At 39.9% G+C, this 17,593-nt stretch overlaps 1 protein-coding gene across 11 annotated transcripts in view; it reads left to right on the forward strand.

The window, feature by feature from the left end:
• The window catches only part of LDB2 (LIM domain binding 2), a 214,721-nt gene extending 202,019 nt beyond the window's left edge, over nucleotides 1–12,702 (forward strand). The window contains exons 6-9 of one of the 11 annotated variants that reach the window (XM_068943319.1): nucleotides 1,029–1,152; nucleotides 2,303–2,454; nucleotides 8,538–8,680; nucleotides 11,412–12,702. In XM_068943319.1, the coding sequence (XP_068799420.1) occupies nucleotides 1,029–1,152; nucleotides 2,303–2,454; nucleotides 8,538–8,642 (381 nt within the window). In that variant the 3' untranslated portion in view covers nucleotides 8,643–8,680; nucleotides 11,412–12,702. Of the gene's footprint in view, nucleotides 1–1,028; nucleotides 1,153–2,302; nucleotides 2,455–8,537; nucleotides 8,681–11,376 lie in introns of all 11 variants that reach the window. The other 10 variants (XM_068943320.1, XM_009673302.2, XM_068943321.1 and 7 more) reach the window with 10 other exon arrangements.
• Nucleotides 12,703–17,593: the final 4,891 nt, after the last annotated feature.

The raw sequence follows: 17,593 nt of genomic DNA on the forward strand, positions 1-17,593 counted from the left end.
CATCAAATGTGCTCAGTTAACAAGTAAGAAACCTTTTCCTCCTATCTGTCAGCCCCACAAATGTCAGCTGGAACCTAGGGGTCAGTCTGGGTTTTTCCTTCTCATGTACAGTGACCAAAAAACAATGATTCTGCAAGCCCAGGGCCTCAATTATATGCGTGCAGTTCGTAGTCTTCTGTGGCTTTGCATAAGGTTTAACTGACTGGAAATGATTCTCTGGTGATAAACAGGAGGGAATAGAAACCAGCTCCCTCTGTTCGTTATGCTAGATCTGCTCTGCTAACAGGAGCAAAAAGCAGTGAACAGTGATTTTAATAATTAAGTGAACAGACAGAAAGTATGTAAGAAGCAACTGCATTTGAAGAAGAGGTCTGCCTGAAAGTCCATATTTTCAAAAATCTCCAGCTTTTACATAATAGAGTACTCAAGCCAACAAGGAAAATAAAATGCTTCTCTTCTTGTGGACATATCATTCATGTGATGGGAGGAGAATGTGTGGTTCTTACAACAGAAAGGGAGCAAAATTATTTGGATTAGTTTGCATGAAATAGCAAGATAAAAGATCAAGTTTATAGTACTCATTCATGAGAACTTTGTATTGTGGCGTGTAGCAGCTCAAAGATCATTATGTGTACATTGTGCTATACTGCAATGAGGCATAACCTACTATGAACATTTTATTATTTATTAATTCATCTTTGCAGCTTTGGCAATCTGACATGAAAGTTTTTTGATCTTCTGAAGTCCCTGTAGTCTGAAAGATTGGAGTTGACGTTTACCTGATTTTCTTTTTTAAAACTTAAGGTAGTATTTATAGTGTTATATACTATTATACTGTAAATAACAGTATGTTCTTTCTCCATTCAGAGTTTGATCCTGCAGTCCCAGCGCAGATTAAACAGAGCTGTATGAAACATACTTTGTTACCAAGGGAAAAAAAGCCAAGAATATAATTTCCAGCTATGTAAATACTGAGCAGCTGACTTATTGCTTAGATGAAATTATTCTATTTTGATTTTTTCTTCCAGTTGTGTGTAATACTGGAGCCAATGCAGGAACTGATGTCAAGACATAAAACTTACAATCTAAGTCCTCGAGATTGCTTGAAGACTTGCTTGTTTCAAAAATGGCAGAGAATGGTGGCACCACCAGGTATGTTTGATTTCCAGTATTTTACTTATTTTATAATTAAATGAATATAGAAGCAATGGGAAATTTTACTGCAAATCTACTTATCAAGAGAAGTAAAAAGAATTAAAACTGTTCCAAAAGTAAGCCTGAAAATTATTCTGATGTTATATCGTTTCAGTCTGTTGCCAGATGATATGGAGCCAGATTTATAGATATGCACATTCAGATGGTTTCACTGTGTATAGAGTATAATTTAATACACAAATATCTGTAGATAAAATGTAAAATGCCCAGCAGCTCCATTAGAATTCATAGTCTGTGTAAGTCAACTTCCTGCTGTGACTCCGGAATTACAGCTACAATTCATAATTAGCTGTCTTTGAGTCTAAAATAATTTTACTTACAGCCCTGGACCTAATCTCTGTCCTCTTACACCCCAAAATCACAATTCGCTCATTTTCAGATTATTAAAAACTTGTATACTTAAGAGTATTCAGATGGATACCCAGGCCAAATTATGAAAAGTGCAGTTGTCGCCTTTGTTCTTTTCCAGTTTAAGACAAGTCATGTAATTATCCTGATTTGGTCTAAATTTTCAAGTCTCACAAATACATGGAATTGAGCATGCCTTAACATGTTCCCTTGGGAAAGTCAGTTTTAGAGATGAAGCCCACATCAGAGGTAGAAGGATGTATGTATTTTTTGTATATAGTATCGATGGCAGCAATATGGTAGAAAGCTCCCTTTGTCCTTTGTCTTTAGCAATCATTTGGGGATGTGGCCAACGCGGTAATAACAAGACCTGTATTTTTATTTAGCACTGCCTATTACTTGCAGTGTGGCCTTCAGTAAGTTACACAGTCCCTTTGAACATCCTGATAGTTACCCTGATACTCCTGTTGGTAAGCTACTTTCAAACATAAACTCCATTAATTCTTTACACCAAATTGAAAGCAGATTCCACTGGGTTTTGTCCAAACAGCATTCTAAGGTTCATATGTTAAAGCTAAATTAACCAGTACTAGTAGTAATAGTACTAGTGGTAGCAGTAAACCTATGAATTCAAAACTAGATGAGAAAATATTTTAGCACTTCTGCTTGTGTGTGGTTCATTTTAGTACATACTTTACAATATCTGCTATTTGCTTTGCTTCTTACCACTTCATTGCAGCAGAACCCACAAGACAACCGACAACCAAACGGAGAAAAAGGAAAAACTCCACCAGCAGCACTTCCAACAGCAGTGCTGGGAACAATGCAAATAGTACCAACAGCAAGAAAAAGTCAGCTGCTGCAAACCTGAGTCTATCAAGTCAGGTACCTGTAAGTCTCACTTTCCTTTTAGGCCTGAATCACTTACAGTGCTTTAATTCTTTCCTTATGTTGTAAAGGTGCATTCTTGAGCCTAAACTGTCACAGGCAAAAAGCGATCTTGCACAGTGTGCTGTGGAAGCTGGGGAATTAGTGGAGAAATGTGAAGAATCCATTCTGCAGTGCAGTTTTAAAGAACGACCCTCAAGCAGGGGATGTCCTGAGGAACAGATGTAATTTTTTAAGGCTTGGGCCAACTCCCCTTCATGTCAAAGGGAGTTTTTCCCCTGGCAGTGGGAATCAGATTGGGCCTCCTAGTCTTAGATACAGTCTGAGCACTGATTGTGTCTTTCTGACTCCCACCTGCATGAGTTACTGTGGAAAATAGGGAGTGCAGATCTGAGCAGTCACTGGCCTGTCTACATCCCTACCTTACCTCTGATCGGTGCCTATTGCAGATGCTTCAGTGGAACAGGTTATGAAGTAGCTTACCTGCAGAGGTTATCTCTTTCTGAAACCGCTGCATTTGCAGAAGGTAGATCCCCTGAAACATGGGTGTCAGTTTATTTACCCTGCTAGCTGTAACTGTTAGCATCCTAATTACACAGGGAAACACCTAATCATTTCTCAGACTGTACCAGCACTTTATCAGTGTCATATTTATTGTCTTAGTCATTGCACAGGGGTAATCTGACCCCAAACTGTGAAAAAAGTGTACTTTAGTCAATAAAGAAGTAGCTCATGTGTTTTAAAGGTAGGGAAATTAATTTGACATTATAGCAACTATAATGTGGGGTCTGGTGGATAACGTTGGGATTTTTGTTGGAAATCTGATCAGCAGATAAAAAAAGGGCTAGGCTTTTTTGAAGCCTGATGAAGTGTATAGCCCTTTTGTTACCACACGGTGGGTACTTCCTAGAAAGCTCGACTACCCAGATAAAAAAGGGAGTAGACTAACACCAGTGATATGAAATGATGATTTTTGTTTAGTAACTGATTCAGCAATCCAGTAGCTGACAGTGGCTTTGGGCTTCAGTACATTGAACTCATATTTTCTGCTTGTCATGTTAAAATTTTCACATGGCTTCCCTCCCTGGAGTCAGATTCTTTCCCTAATATAGGCATCTCTGGGTTCTTCTGGCAGCACAAAGCAGTCGGAAAGGCAGCTACCTGATCCCCTGGTGGCAGAGACCACTCTGCCTCACTGATTGTGTCTGTCAGAACCACCCCTTGGATCAATACTCAGCCATATTTAAGAAAAAACCCAGCAATTAGGTGGAGAACTGAGCAACCAGCTAGTTCCCTGCTGCCTCCAAGTTTCAAAGACAGTAAACTCACTTTTTCTCTGCTATTCCTTGCCCTGAGTTCAATTCAGTAGAACCAGCATCTGACCCCCTGCCTCTCTTAAGCCTCTTCTTCCCTGGAGATAGGTTGACTTTTGTTGGCCTCAGTGGTAGCCATGTGTACTTGTACGCTTGAATATAATTGGGCCCTCTGAAAGCTATCCGTCACTGCTACTGACAGTGAAGCTGACTTTAGGTGCTCAAAGGCTACTCCTGACTGATGAAGTAGTCAAGGCTGCTCTTGCTGATGGTAATGATAGCTGTATATCTGAGACGTGATGGTGGAGGGATTACTTGAGGGATGGATTTTTAGTCTTCATTGACTTTCAGAATGCTGAATAGTGAATATTTTGCAGTATTGTTTACTCCGTAGAAAGGTGGTCCTAACTGTTTTGTGTGGGGGACCAAGTTCCAATTTCAGGACACTTCTCCTTTTAGTCTGCACAGTGGAAAATGCTTAGTTGTTTGATTTAGCGTGCTAGCAGCTCTTCCCATCTTCCCCAATGCAAAGATAACAAACCAGATGGAATTGATGGTTGGGCCACCCTGTAGTGTAGACTGACCTTAAAATAATTTTAGCTGTAGGATATTTTGATGTCAAACTATTCAACACTTTTCAGTTAACTTAAATACAAAAATGTTACTGTATTTCTTCAAAATCATGATTCTGTGAAGTGGGCAGCACCTTACTACAGACATGCTACCGTATCTAGAGTTAGCTGCAGACAGCAGTATCTTGCTTTCTGTTTCCTTGTCTTAACTTCACCTAAAAGCAAATCAGTTGGTAGTTAATGCTTGATTTACTTTATATGCAATAGAACGTAAGATATCCACAGGTACAATTCAGTGGTTTTCTACTAGGTAAAAGTTTCATGTGGTCATAGAGCTTTCTGTGAAGGGGACTTTCCTGCTTAGTAGGAAAAACTACCGAAAGCATTTTCAGTGTTAAAAATGTTATTCCCCCTACTATTAGATAAGAGGAATGAAATCACTGTGTGTTCTGTCTCCAGATTACCCACATAAGCAGAGCTAGTTTCAATTCTGTTTTCCCCACATCATTCTCTCTGGACAACTCCAACAGTGAGCTCCTATTGACCCCAATCCTGGATTAATATGAAGTCATCTGCTCCAGATGTAAACTTTTCCTTTTTCTCCAGTGAGAAAATATACCATCTACCATAATATAGTCTAATTCCTAATTTCCTGTCACTTTTATGTTTCTATTTTAGTTTCTCTTTGATAGTAAATTAATCTTTCCTTGGCCTCTACTTTAATCATTCTTGGTTTAGGACATAGTAATTATTCAGTTTTGCTCCTACGGTGATATTGTGTACGCCCTGGCAGATGTGTGAGCTTACCATACCCCTCATCCATGTTTGTTACCCATATCATTAGCTCATCTTTCTATAGTGAGGTCTAGAAAGGCAAATTTTCCATGTTCAGCACAGTGACCGGAAAGTGGTACTATCAGCTAAGATAAAGTTTGAAACTTCACTGAGCTTTGCTGTTTTCCCCATAGTCCCTTCTAGATATTCAGATAAATACACTGGGCTAACCAAACATAACATGAAACAGTATTTGTCACCTACACATTCTTCTTCAATAAAAGGAGGTTGTGGCATGTCCTCTACCAGCATACTTTCTGACCAGTTCTTCAGGCAGGGACTTTACTGACAATACAGAGACAAGCGCAGCAAGTGAAACCATGTGGTTGTCTCTTCATGGGTGGGTCAGGCTGGCACTGCATCCTAAAGTTCAGCTGCTGAAGTCTAATCCATCAGTATCATTTGTGCCCTTTGTGTTGCCTTAAATTTATTAGCACTTTGAATGTGCTGACACATTCTAATACATGTTTAATGACACAGTCTTCAACAGCACCTTAAGGGTCTCTGCCAGCGGCTGGACATGCATTTTCCCTCTCATTAGTAATTTGAAAAGGGTCACTCTCAGTCTGTCCTCATATCTCTAATTTTTATTTTTCTTCCATCCTGCTAAATAAAAGACAAAGTTTTGCCCTTTTGACGGTCACTTGAGCTCTCTTATACTCATTTGCCCTTGTAATGTGGAGGTTTCTTTGGTTCCGTTATTTGTCACCCGACTGGTTCTGCACCTTCAGCAGCTCCTCTTGTCAATATGACTCTTTTTTGCGAAAGCTCCCATTTAACACTTTTCTACAAATTGGGAGCTTTCTTTAAACAGATGTAGTTAGCTGGTGTGCTACATGATTGCACTGCAGAATTTGTGTGTTTAGGTTGCAGTTTTACGCCCTAGTCCTCTTAGTTGCTCAGTGATTCTTTTGACTTGAATCCATAGGTGCTTAGGCAGCATGCTGTGGTGACTTATGGCCAGGTGCCGCTAAAGTCTCTCCCATAGTACAAATACAAAAACATTTTTCTCACCAGAAGTTTGCTTCTCTTAGTTTCTCTTTGATGCAGCCTAAGTTACTTCCAGAGCTTTCACAAAAACACCCTGGCTTTTGTTTAGCGCGTTAAGAAAGTTGACAAAGCAGGAATGCAGAAACTATAGTTCCCCCAGATATATTAGTCTCAGCAGATTCCAGTCATTTGACCTGCTCTCATATTTGTTCATGATCTTGATCATCTCTGATCTTTGGAAGAAATGTTGACCTGAAACCTGAATGATTACCACTTTCCTCTTTGGTCTGACCAAACAGCAAAGATGGGCAACACTTCACCAGTTTCCTCTCATGTCTGAAGCTATCCACAGTGTTTTCCCAAGTTCTTGCTCAGTTTTCAAGCTTTCTTCACAGGCTGAGATCTCATTTCTTTGCATTTTTCTTATTCTTCTCTGTTTCAAATAAAAACTTTCTTGCAAGCCCAGGCCCTTGTGTGCCAACCACTGTAAACTGTGATCTGTGGATTACAGGTATAGGCAGGATGATCAAAAGTGGTCCGTAGAGCCATATCACTTAAATAACACTTTCAGCTAAGTTTAATGAAAACCGTGCACGCTGATCCATTTTGATCTATTTGAATTTGGAAATTTGACAACAATGCACAGCTCTCACAAAGTCTAAGCACCATTACTCTAAGCTGTTCCAGCCAAAACCGTAGAAATTAATAGGTGTATTTTGCTTTCAATTACTAATGAAGTCCTGTGGAGTATAATATTGTAATCATGGACCTAGTAAAATATCATTGGTATTGGAAAGAGTAAAGCATCCCTACATTCCACTAAGTAAATCAAATATTCTCCACTAAGTAAATCAAATATTCTTCAGTACATCCAGAGTCATAATTAGAGCCTCCTTGCACTCCATCAGTGAGCTACATACCTCAATTTCTCTTTGTAGTTCTTTATAAGCGCCTCAAAAGCCAAATCCATAAATATAGCATAGCTGCTAATGTAAAAAGGAACACTACAATTTCTTACAAATTTCAGAAACAAAGGATAGGTTTAGAGTCTTTTGTAATGGATGTTGTAGCACCCAAAGCTACAGTTCCAGGGCTAGAAGATTAGGGTCAGAAATTGCCCCATGTCTCAGAACTGAGCAGTTCAGGATCTAAGATTAGCCTGAAGGAGACGAGAGCGAGCAAATTGGTTGTTATGCTTGAGGCAAAATATTCCAAACAAGACCAGAATGTCAAGTTAAGAGAGAGCAGCACGATGAGGTGTGAAAGATAACCAGCCAACTCCAGTGTTTACTCTGAAACCTAATTAAAATGTTAATTCTGTTTCTACAAACCGTTTTTGCACAAATGTCAGGCTGGTGTTTCTATCTTGGAAGTAGTGACCATTACTGGAGTGGGCAGCAATAGGGCTGTGAGTCATTAATATTTGTTGTGGTAAGGAGCTAAGAAGTCAGATTATCAAAATTATCAACACTAACACAATCCCATAAGAAGGAAGGAAGGAAGGAAGGAAGGAAGGAGGGAAGAGGTACCCTTCTTCTTTTGGCTTAGCATTTAAAGATACTCTGGCGGCTAAAACTAGTACAACTTTCAATCCTTGAAGTATAAGGCTTGTCTGAACAAAATGCTTCATGGTTTCAGCTGTTTTTAATTATCTCAGGCTGGTGAAGCAGTATTTGTGTCTTTCCGGGGCTTGTGACACTTGAGCTATGAACTAATCACTGTCGCACACTGAGCTAGGCTATGTATTAACAGTAGTGAAGATGGCAGGCATAGTATGAGGAGTTTTTCATGGCCCGCCCTGCTTTTATACCTCCAGATTCCAGTAAGACATTGTTTAGCCAGAGGATCATTTTTAAAATGCCAGGTTAAAAAGGTTAGTTGTGTAACTGAGCACAGCAGAGCTGAACTGTGAAGTTAGGTATAAAGAAGATGAAGCCTGAGAAATGACGAGTCTCTTAAATAGAAGTATTTGCATTTGAGTTGTGTATGAAGTGATCTCTGTGTGTAGTTTGTATGCATCATTTGAAGTTTGGATGGCAATTAGGGATCTTGCAGGATGAAAGGTATGCTATACATGAAAGCTGCTGTTGTGATTATATTATTAAAGAATACATATCTATCACCTAATGTAAAACATCCACTGCTTTATTTACAGTGCTTCACTGCAACCATAATTTACTACCATGAGCCATTCCTTGACCAGAAATGTTGTTTCTAATCACAGAGTAAATTAATAAGATTGAGTGACTACAGTCTAAATCTTTTTTAAAATAATCTAGTCAAATATGTGCTACCATAACTAGGCCATAGCAGTGTGTGCTGCCATGCAAGAAACTAGGGTTTAATTCTTGGATTCTGCTTCTCACTCCATGAGCAGGAGCTAGGAGCACTCCAGAGCTGCAGCCTCAACCCTGGGAGGGATGGAGCCTTGTGTCATTCAACAGCAGTGACCCCCACTGGCCAATTTAAGGAGAAGCATTGAGGGGCTCTAAAAGGAGTCACTTCCAGTCCTCCTCAGAGGTTGGTGGTCATTGCACGGGAACTAGTGAGTGGAGGTTCAATGGGGTTCAGTCGGTGGGGTCTTTAGCTTGCAGTCTGAGGAGCAGAATCCTCTTTGGGGAGGAAACAGCATGTGCGCTTCCTGAGAAAGTATTTTTGCCTGACATACTATAAGTGACAGGATTGTAAAGAATATATATATATATAAAATATCTTTTAATGTCCTATAACTAATGCTGTGATACCTATCTTTTAAATAGAATCAGAGAAAACTCCACGAACCTCAATATAATTGCAGTTTAATTCCCAGAGAGAGAGAGAGAGAGAGAGAGATTCAGTAGCATGGAGAGAAATACAAGTGCAAACTGTCCTCTCAGTGGGTGTCATTTTATTAAAGGAATAATGTTTGCAAAGACTCTGGGAAATTAGAGATGGAAATACTTAGAAGGTCATTGAGCATCTCCCCACTGATGCATGAATGTTTCCTATCACAGATGGAGTTTTTCCCAGTCCAGTGTTAGGTGACCTGAGCAGCAAAGCTATCGCTTTCTATTGGGATAATTAATCCTCAGCCTGCTGTTCCAAGTAGCAGTAATATTGTCTTACCAGTGGAAGTTACATTTTCCTTTACTTAATGTCATCTTAGCATTGTAGTTAATATCTCATCACATTGGCCTAAGGCGATCCTCTTCCTTTCGGCACTTGCAGCTGTTAAGCATGTTTACCCCTCCCACTCATTTGGTCAATGTGAAACATACTTCGTTCTTTTACCTGGCCTCCCCAACCAGCTATTCTAGGCCCATAATTATTTTTGATGCACTTCCCTATGTTTCATCCAAGTTGCCGACCTCTCCCTGGTACGGCAACACTCAGAACTTGAGGCAGCATCAACGGTCCACGCTCAAAAGTGCTGAAGTAAGAGTAACCGTTGCCACCTTGGTCTGTGATTCAGTATTTCAGTCACTGTGGTCCTTTTCGCCTGCCGTATCACACTGCATGCCCAAATCCAATTTGCTCTCCTCTGCCAGGTCTCTCTTGTCATTACTGCTCTCACAAGACAGTGGGGTCAGGTCTGGTTCAGCAGCGCAAACTATACGTTTTCTGTTGTTTAGAGGGATGAAATGAATTAGAATAAACTTTCTGTTATAAACACCTTTGTCTTTTAAACTTCTGTGTTGCAAAGCTGTGTGGTGATTTGACTTAACGAAATATTCTACTGATATATGGAGTAACAAAATATAGACAATGTAGAGAAGAAATCCTGTAATAGATTACATCTACTCGCAAATTTTTCACATAGCACAGGCTGAAACTGTGATTTAAACATTCTTGTGTAGCATGTCAGCCTTTGCTAAGGGATATCAAGAAACAGTGTAAACATAGGCAGTGACTTGTATGGTTTCATGGTGAATGAAGTACATATCTGATAAAAGAAGTCTTATTATATGCAAACGTGTCCTCTGTTTGCTTTTTACAAATGCTTTTACATTCGCAAGCAGGAACAGATACTTTAAAATATGAATCTGTTGTTCTGTAGGATTCTTTGAAGGGCGTGTTAAATCAGCAGGTACAAAGCTAGACAGACATCTGGAATTACTGCACTTTTACCGAATGTTATCTATCTGATGCCCTGCCACCTGAGCTGCATGAAAAGATGCATCCCACATATTTCTCATAGCGGTTAGCACAGCAGCCTGATTTCCCTTTGAACAGAAAGAATGCGAGAGCTCTCTGGCTTTGCACCTTTGCTTTCTGATCTCAAGTTTGCACCTTTCTATCCCAAGCTGGTTAGGTTTTTGCAGCAGATCTGTGATGCACTGGAGTACAGTAGGCGGTTTACTTGTTTTCATGGAAGGACAATTTGTACTTAAAGCAGTGATTAGATGAATTCTTTCTTTCTTGCATGCTTCAGTTTTTGATGACTACTAGCTTCATCACTGTAATTATAATTAGCACTCTTCATCTTCCTTTTACGGTACCAGCTGGACAGATTGGTCCTCTTACTGCACAGATTGGCAGCAGGGTTGCCTACATGGAGTTAGGTGACAGGCACCATGAAATAACAGATGGTAAATTCAGGGCTTGTTGGCAATCAGCAGGTTTTTGCTAATGACTTAATTAGCTATGCAAATTGTCAAATCAGTGTGAACATTGTTTTTATCGAAAACTTTACCTAAATTAATTACCATAATTAAGTAGCAGAATGTCAAGTATATTGGATGCGTAAAAGGGCTCGGCTGGCTAAGGATAAGAGAGTTACCATCTTTATTAGAGTGCTGTGCTCCACATTTGAAAACTCTGAGAATAAGAAATGTGGTTTCTTTTAAACTAGTTCTAAAACAGGAATATCACAGAGTTGCAACTGAAATGCACCCTGGTGCCTTTCCAAATAAAATGGCTCAGAAAAGAAATACTGGATAAAGGCTAAACATTTCAAGCAGGAACTTAAGCCAGTTTCACAGCCTGCTTATTTTTTTAAAACACGTGCACATTTTTCAGTCTACCTGCTTTTCACTTCTGGGGTTTCTAACATCCAGAGCCACGAGCATGCAACTAGAGAGGAGTCTAACAATTTTTCATGTAAATTAGAAATGAAGCATAAGCCTGTCTCCTGATTCCTACTGTTCAGGAACTTTAACTGTTGTACAAATATCACAAAATTAAGACATGCAAATTCTCTAACATGATTTTTTTAAGTTAATTTTTTCTCTCTCAAGGTTTCCATATAACAAATATTGGGTGCTGTTCACAGGATGTGATGGTGGTAGGAGAACCAACTCTGATGGGAGGCGAATTTGGGGATGAAGACGAAAGGCTTATCACTAGATTAGAGAATACACAGTATGATGCAGCAAATGGCATGGATGATGAAGAAGATTTCAACAATTCACCTGCACTGGGAAATAACAGCCCATGGAACAGCAAACCTCCTGCTAACCAGGAGACTAAATCCGAAAACCCCACACCACAAGCTTCCCAATAGGTTATTCCGCAGCAGGACCCCACTGGAATGTATGTCAGTGGGTTATTAATTACTGTTTCACAGCATTCTTTAAAAAATAAAAATAAAAATACCTTTCAACAGATACAGTATCTATTTCTAAACTAAAGGTCTCTGATGTTTTTTTAATTAGGGAAAAATCGTGTATAAGCTTCCATATACACTTCCTGGATGCTGTCACACACAACATGATACTGGCACTGACCTCAATTAAAATAATTGAAAATTATATAGCATCTCATGGCAAATTTCTGACAATGCATTCTATTGGAGGGGTTGTTTTTTTCCTCATCAAACAATGGCCATATTTTAACAAGTCATCAGTGCTCAGGATCTCATTAACATAACTATGTAAAACTTTTTACAATTGTAAAATATTTTCTGCTTTTCAACTTGCACCTGAAATTTCTTGTTTCAGAAGAAAAATCAGCTTTTAAGGAAAAGTAATTTAAAGTAACTTTTGTTCTTTCTTTAACTTTCCTTTCATTGGTTAATCATGTAAAGGATCCAGCATTTTTAATTCACATTTAGCTGATGCCAGTACATACTCTTTCCATCATTTAATATAAGTGCTGAAACAAGAAATGTCTTTTTTTCATCAAAGACATGAGAAATATTTTTATGTGGAAAAAGACACCCATTCCTATGAGAGTTTATGCTTTGTAAAATTGCTGTTGATCCAGATATTTTAAAGCCATGTAATCCATTAACTTTGTGGGCAGCTTAATAAATCTAAAACTTTTGTGTTTTTATTATTGTATCTGAGTTGGCTTTGTTGTTATTTCTTTTCATAGTATATTACTTGTATAATATTTTTGTAAAGGCCTCAAAACATTTTTGTTTGAATTTTTTTTTTTTTTGATTCCGGTGTATTTATGTGAAACTTTATAAAAGAAACTAATTTTTTTTTCATTTACATATTAATATGTTCAACTCATCATGTAAAGACACAGTGAGTCAGTGTGTTATATAATACAACTGTATTTTATGTATGCTTTGCCAATAAGTGTGCCAATAAACTGTGTTAACAAATGTGCTCTTCCATAGTGCATTTACAGTTCCTTGCATGCAGAAGACATATGCCCGGGGGCATGATCATGCACCAGGAATTTTTGGAATTGGGGGGGTCACTCAGTCACAATCTCTTCCCAGCAGAAAGGAAAGATGACTGGAGTTCAGGTGTGAATTCCTTACAGCTCAGTTAGGTTAGAGGCTCTTTCTCCACACTGACGATGTAGCACCGCAGGTCCGCAGCAGCGGCTGGAGCCCAGCTTGGGGGAGCTCAGGGCATCCGGCAAAGCCCCTCCAGCGGCGCTGCACGCCCTTTGCCTCCCGGGCCCAGCGGAGCAGGGATTTCCACTCTGCTGAATTTGGCCCGATGACAGCTGTACGGTGAGGCCCTCAGCTGGGACTGAGAGGATTTTAAAAATTCTCCTTCTTTCTTTCCTTTGCTGTCAAATCAATTGTCCACAGGCACGAGCCTGTAAAGAGAAATCTCCAGGCTGATGCCGCCTGCCGCCTGGGTACAGCCTTGTGCGTGCAGGCCCACGGCTAAGCCAGGAGGTGCGGGGGACCCGCGCCTGCAGCCCCGGCAGCCAAGACATCCTGCCAGGCGCACCCTGCGGGCGGCAAAACCTGGCAGGTTGAAGCATCACTGATGCGGAGATACTGAACCTGCAGGGCCCTTCCTTTTGGGCAGTGCTTTTCTCTTAATTGGAACTATACTTTTAATATGACTGGCGTTATAAAAGCACCTGGAGAAGTCTTAGGGGTTTTTTCTGAATGACTGTATGCTTTGAAGCCACTCGAGGCAAATGTGTCACCAAAGTGTATGTACATTTTTAAGCATGCACGTTCTGGATGTGAGTCCACCAAAAAGTGTTGAAACCACCATAAGAGAAGCATAGGGCAAGGCACCCTACTTTGCCTCTTGGTTCTTTGGTAGGAAACCGCCCTCGCACCTAAGCAAAGTACCACAGCTTCCAACTTAGGGATCATGCTGCTGAAAGCAAAAAAATCCCTTTTTAATGAACTGCAACACCTTTGATAGGCCTCTCAGGAAGAGTGCCCAAAAAATGACCATTCAGGTTGCTCTAGGATCTACGTCCTCAGTACAAAATGTGTCAGCTAGGGGGTAGGATTTAAAACTAAATAAATAATGAACGTGGACTGAGTTTATCTGCATAGATGGCAATGCTGCTCCTTCATAACACTTTCAGGATGTAGGAAGCTGTAGGTCTATCAATCAGTGACTTTGCGAGCACTGATTTTTTTCCGTGTAAATAATTAAATTCACACTGTATTCCATTAAGGGATCACTGGCTCCTATATAGTTGCTGTAACATTACAATTATACACTGTAATTCTAATGTTCAAAAACACTAATCATTCATATTACATTTCCATGAGCGCACTCTAAAAGGCGTTCCTTATTATTAATCTTTCAAGACTGGCACTCCTATTTCAATTTTTAAAAGATTTATGATGGCATATTACTCCTGTTGTTTCAGTAAATAAACACAGGAACGTTGGAACAGGAAAAATGGGTAACAGACTCCTTAGAGTGCTGTCCTTGAATTAATCTGGAAGGACACTTTTTCCATATCTCCTCAAAAACCCACTTTGCAAGCTATCAATCCATCCTATTGTGGTTAGGGTGAAAAACAGATGGAGGCAGCTGATTTTATTTATTCATAAAGAAAATGTCCAAATGGGCTGGATTAATGAAGTGGTTGGATAGGTAGAGGAGCTGACCATGCAGACTTCATTGCTACTTCCTTCATCCCCATGGTGGGAGTGATGATATTGGCTTTTCTTTTATGTTTCAAATTACACTCAAGACAGATCTTCTAATATTGTGTCTCTCCCCATGTGCTTATACCTTGTTTTGGGGAATATTTTCCTTACTGGTAGAGAATTAAGGTACAATGTCTATAATTAAGTACCAGATATTATGCCTTTTGGTTGTGGGTTCCAGTTAAATGATGCTATGTTCTACCAGCTTTTGTAAGCTGGTAAACCACGTCTTTACCACGTCATGGTAAAGACGTGTGCTGCTTTACCACGTCATGCAAAGCAGGAAAGGTGAATACGGATCACAGCTGAGTTGAAGCAACGAGTTCTTGGGAGCTGAGGTTGCTGCCTGAAAAATGAAAGCTTGAAACAAACAATTAATTTTACTGTAATCTCATTTCACCACCCACACAAACATTGTACCTCTTTTAGACTTTGGAAGGAAATAATGTTGTTGACACTTTCCTCTGGGGAACCGTGCAATTATTAAAGGAGGAAGGAAACTTATCTCATGATGCTGAAATACTTTCAAAGAGAAAGCTCTTTTTTGTTTCAGCTAAATGGAGGGAAATACTGGCCCTCAGTAGCACCCTGTCAAATCAGAGGGAGGAAACTCTGGGAGTTTACTTAGAAAAGCAGGATCATATAATTAGTAAAGTGACCAAGAAAGAACACTGAAAACTGAGCTAATTGCTGTTATGAAGGGCTTGGACCATGTAGGACTCATAAGCAGTGGTACATTTTGATTATGTTCTGAATAGCTTTGTTTGGGACTTTTTTTCCTTGGGTCAGCAAAGTCCACATCTCAGAGAGCATCCAAGTCACTTCAGCTCCTTAAAGTGCCTCCTTTCTCCCTTTTCACAACAAGCAAAGTGGGGCAATATTTGTGGCTTTATGGTATTTGCAGAAGGAAGGGGTCCACAAGTTTCACCACCTTCACATTAGTATGTGAACGTAATAACAAAATAGGACAATTCAGGTTGGAAGGGCCTCTAGTACAACAAGATAACTACTAGTGGTATAACTAGTATTTGTATTCTGGTAGCACGATAGAGTGTCTGTGAAAGTCACAAGCAACTAGTTTGTAACCCTGGTCCTGGAGGAGGCGATGCTTTTGCACACTTGGGAAACCAAGCAGCTCCCATCCTTGGGGAACTGGGCAGAAGTACCCTTTCCTAAAGAGATGACAAGATAATCAGTCTTGAACCATACAGGAGGGAAAAAAAAAAAAAAGGAAACTACTGAATGGAGATGTAAAATACAGAGCATTAGGGTATTCCCTGATAGCAGGGTGGAGGGGGTTTCTTTGCCCTAGCCTTTGCCGCAAGACACCGTTAAGGAGCCTAAATGATGGAACTCAGCCATAAGAATGGACTAAATTTTGCAATTTCATGGCCTCCATGAAAATCCCATTTTAGCAGAGACAGGATGAAAGAGAAAACATAAATGATTGATGCTGAAGGAAACCCAGTTTGTGCCTAATATATCCTGGAGAAACTGCTAATGGAGACTGAATAGTCCTGAAAATATTTCTTGATTCTACCACTCCAGTCAAGCAGTCCTACGGTGATATACAGCATGTCCAAATTAAAGCTGCCTTGGGGCACAAGTAACCCTAGCAGCTGCTTTCACCGAGTAGAACTGGATGATATGTATATTTTTTCTAGCTTTTGACAGCATATTTTTATACAAGGCTAAGGCCTGAATCTTCTACTGTATTAATAGGAGTTATTGAATATTTAACATTACACGGAATTGATGTTACCCTAACATATCACTATGCTTGTATTAGGAAATCTGTTGATACCCCAGCATTGCAGATTGGCAGATGGTGCCTTTAGATAGAGAGTCACTTATGGAAGCCTAGAAATTTATGGACTATGCAGCTATGTCTCATGAAAAGCTAGTAATTTCCACTGAATATTCACAGTATTCAAATTTGTTCTAATTTAGAAGGCTATTTTGACAGCAAAGAGTACCAGTTGCACCCAAGGAAGAAGCTTTATTAAGAACAGCTATGGAGCAATCTAACTGCAGGAACATTTCTGCCCTGACCTGAGGAGCCACTTCTGAAATACAAATAATTATATCCCTTACATCAAGAAATATTTTTAACTTGAGTGGGTATATGGGCAGTCTTAATCCCTAAGCACACTTGAAAACACCATTATGCACATGCACAGAGAGCAAAGATGACATCAGAAATAATACATTTCTGTGTATTGAACCAAGCACTACAAAAAGGCCTCCAGCCACAACAGTGCACAGACACCTCAGGCCTCTTCAGTTCCCTGAGAAATCAGGGACTGTGCTGTTGTTGCCTTTATGGAGAGCAGGGTGGGACTGATAGGTGTCAATTAGGAAAAGCAGATAAATGCATCCCTGTATGCTTTATGGCAGGTAGGCAGGGGAATGGGCTTCAGCTGAAGCTAGTGCCCCCAGGGCAGGATCAGCTGCCTGCAGCCTTCTGGTCAGATACCGAAGTTTGGTATTGCTCAGGGGTCTGTGCTCAGAGCTGGAGGCTATAATTCCTCAGGCTGCTTTTCTTTCACTGTGTTTTTGTTTTGGGTTTTTTTTTTTTTTGTAATTGCACTGTTATCTAGGATGTAAATATTTTCCAGCTACCTAGGATCTTGCTAGGTGCAGGCTGGTAAGCATATATGTCATCAGAGTTGGGGTTGGGGGGAAAAACCCACTATTTTATACTATGCAAAATGAATCTAATCTCTAGAGATTCTTGAGTTCTGCATTGCCCTGATTTAATTAATAGCTCTGTCTCAACAACTCTGAATTCATCTGAAATAGTATGTACTGTTCTGTATTGAACAGCTATAATGTATATGGCTAGCATCTCCTTTGTAAGTGCATTAGGAGGTGTGTTAGCAAATGCTTGATATGAAACAGGCATTTAACATTCCTTATCATATTCAGCTGCAGCTCTCATTTCATTGCATGAAGTTTCATCCCCCTTGAGTGATCTCTTGGGGGTCCTGAGTACTGGAAAAGCTTTTAAGATCTGTGTTTGGTGCTTTCTGACACTACGTTGGCTTCCTCCCCCCCCATTCTATTTTCTCTCATCTCTCTTTGGTAACTTATGAAAATTTGTTTACTGTTTTGCCCAATGTTTTTAACCTCCCACC

This window comes from Struthio camelus, chromosome 4 (genome assembly GCF_040807025.1).
Source record: "Struthio camelus isolate bStrCam1 chromosome 4, bStrCam1.hap1, whole genome shotgun sequence".
In the NCBI taxonomy this organism is placed as follows: Eukaryota; Metazoa; Chordata; class Aves; order Struthioniformes; family Struthionidae; genus Struthio; species Struthio camelus.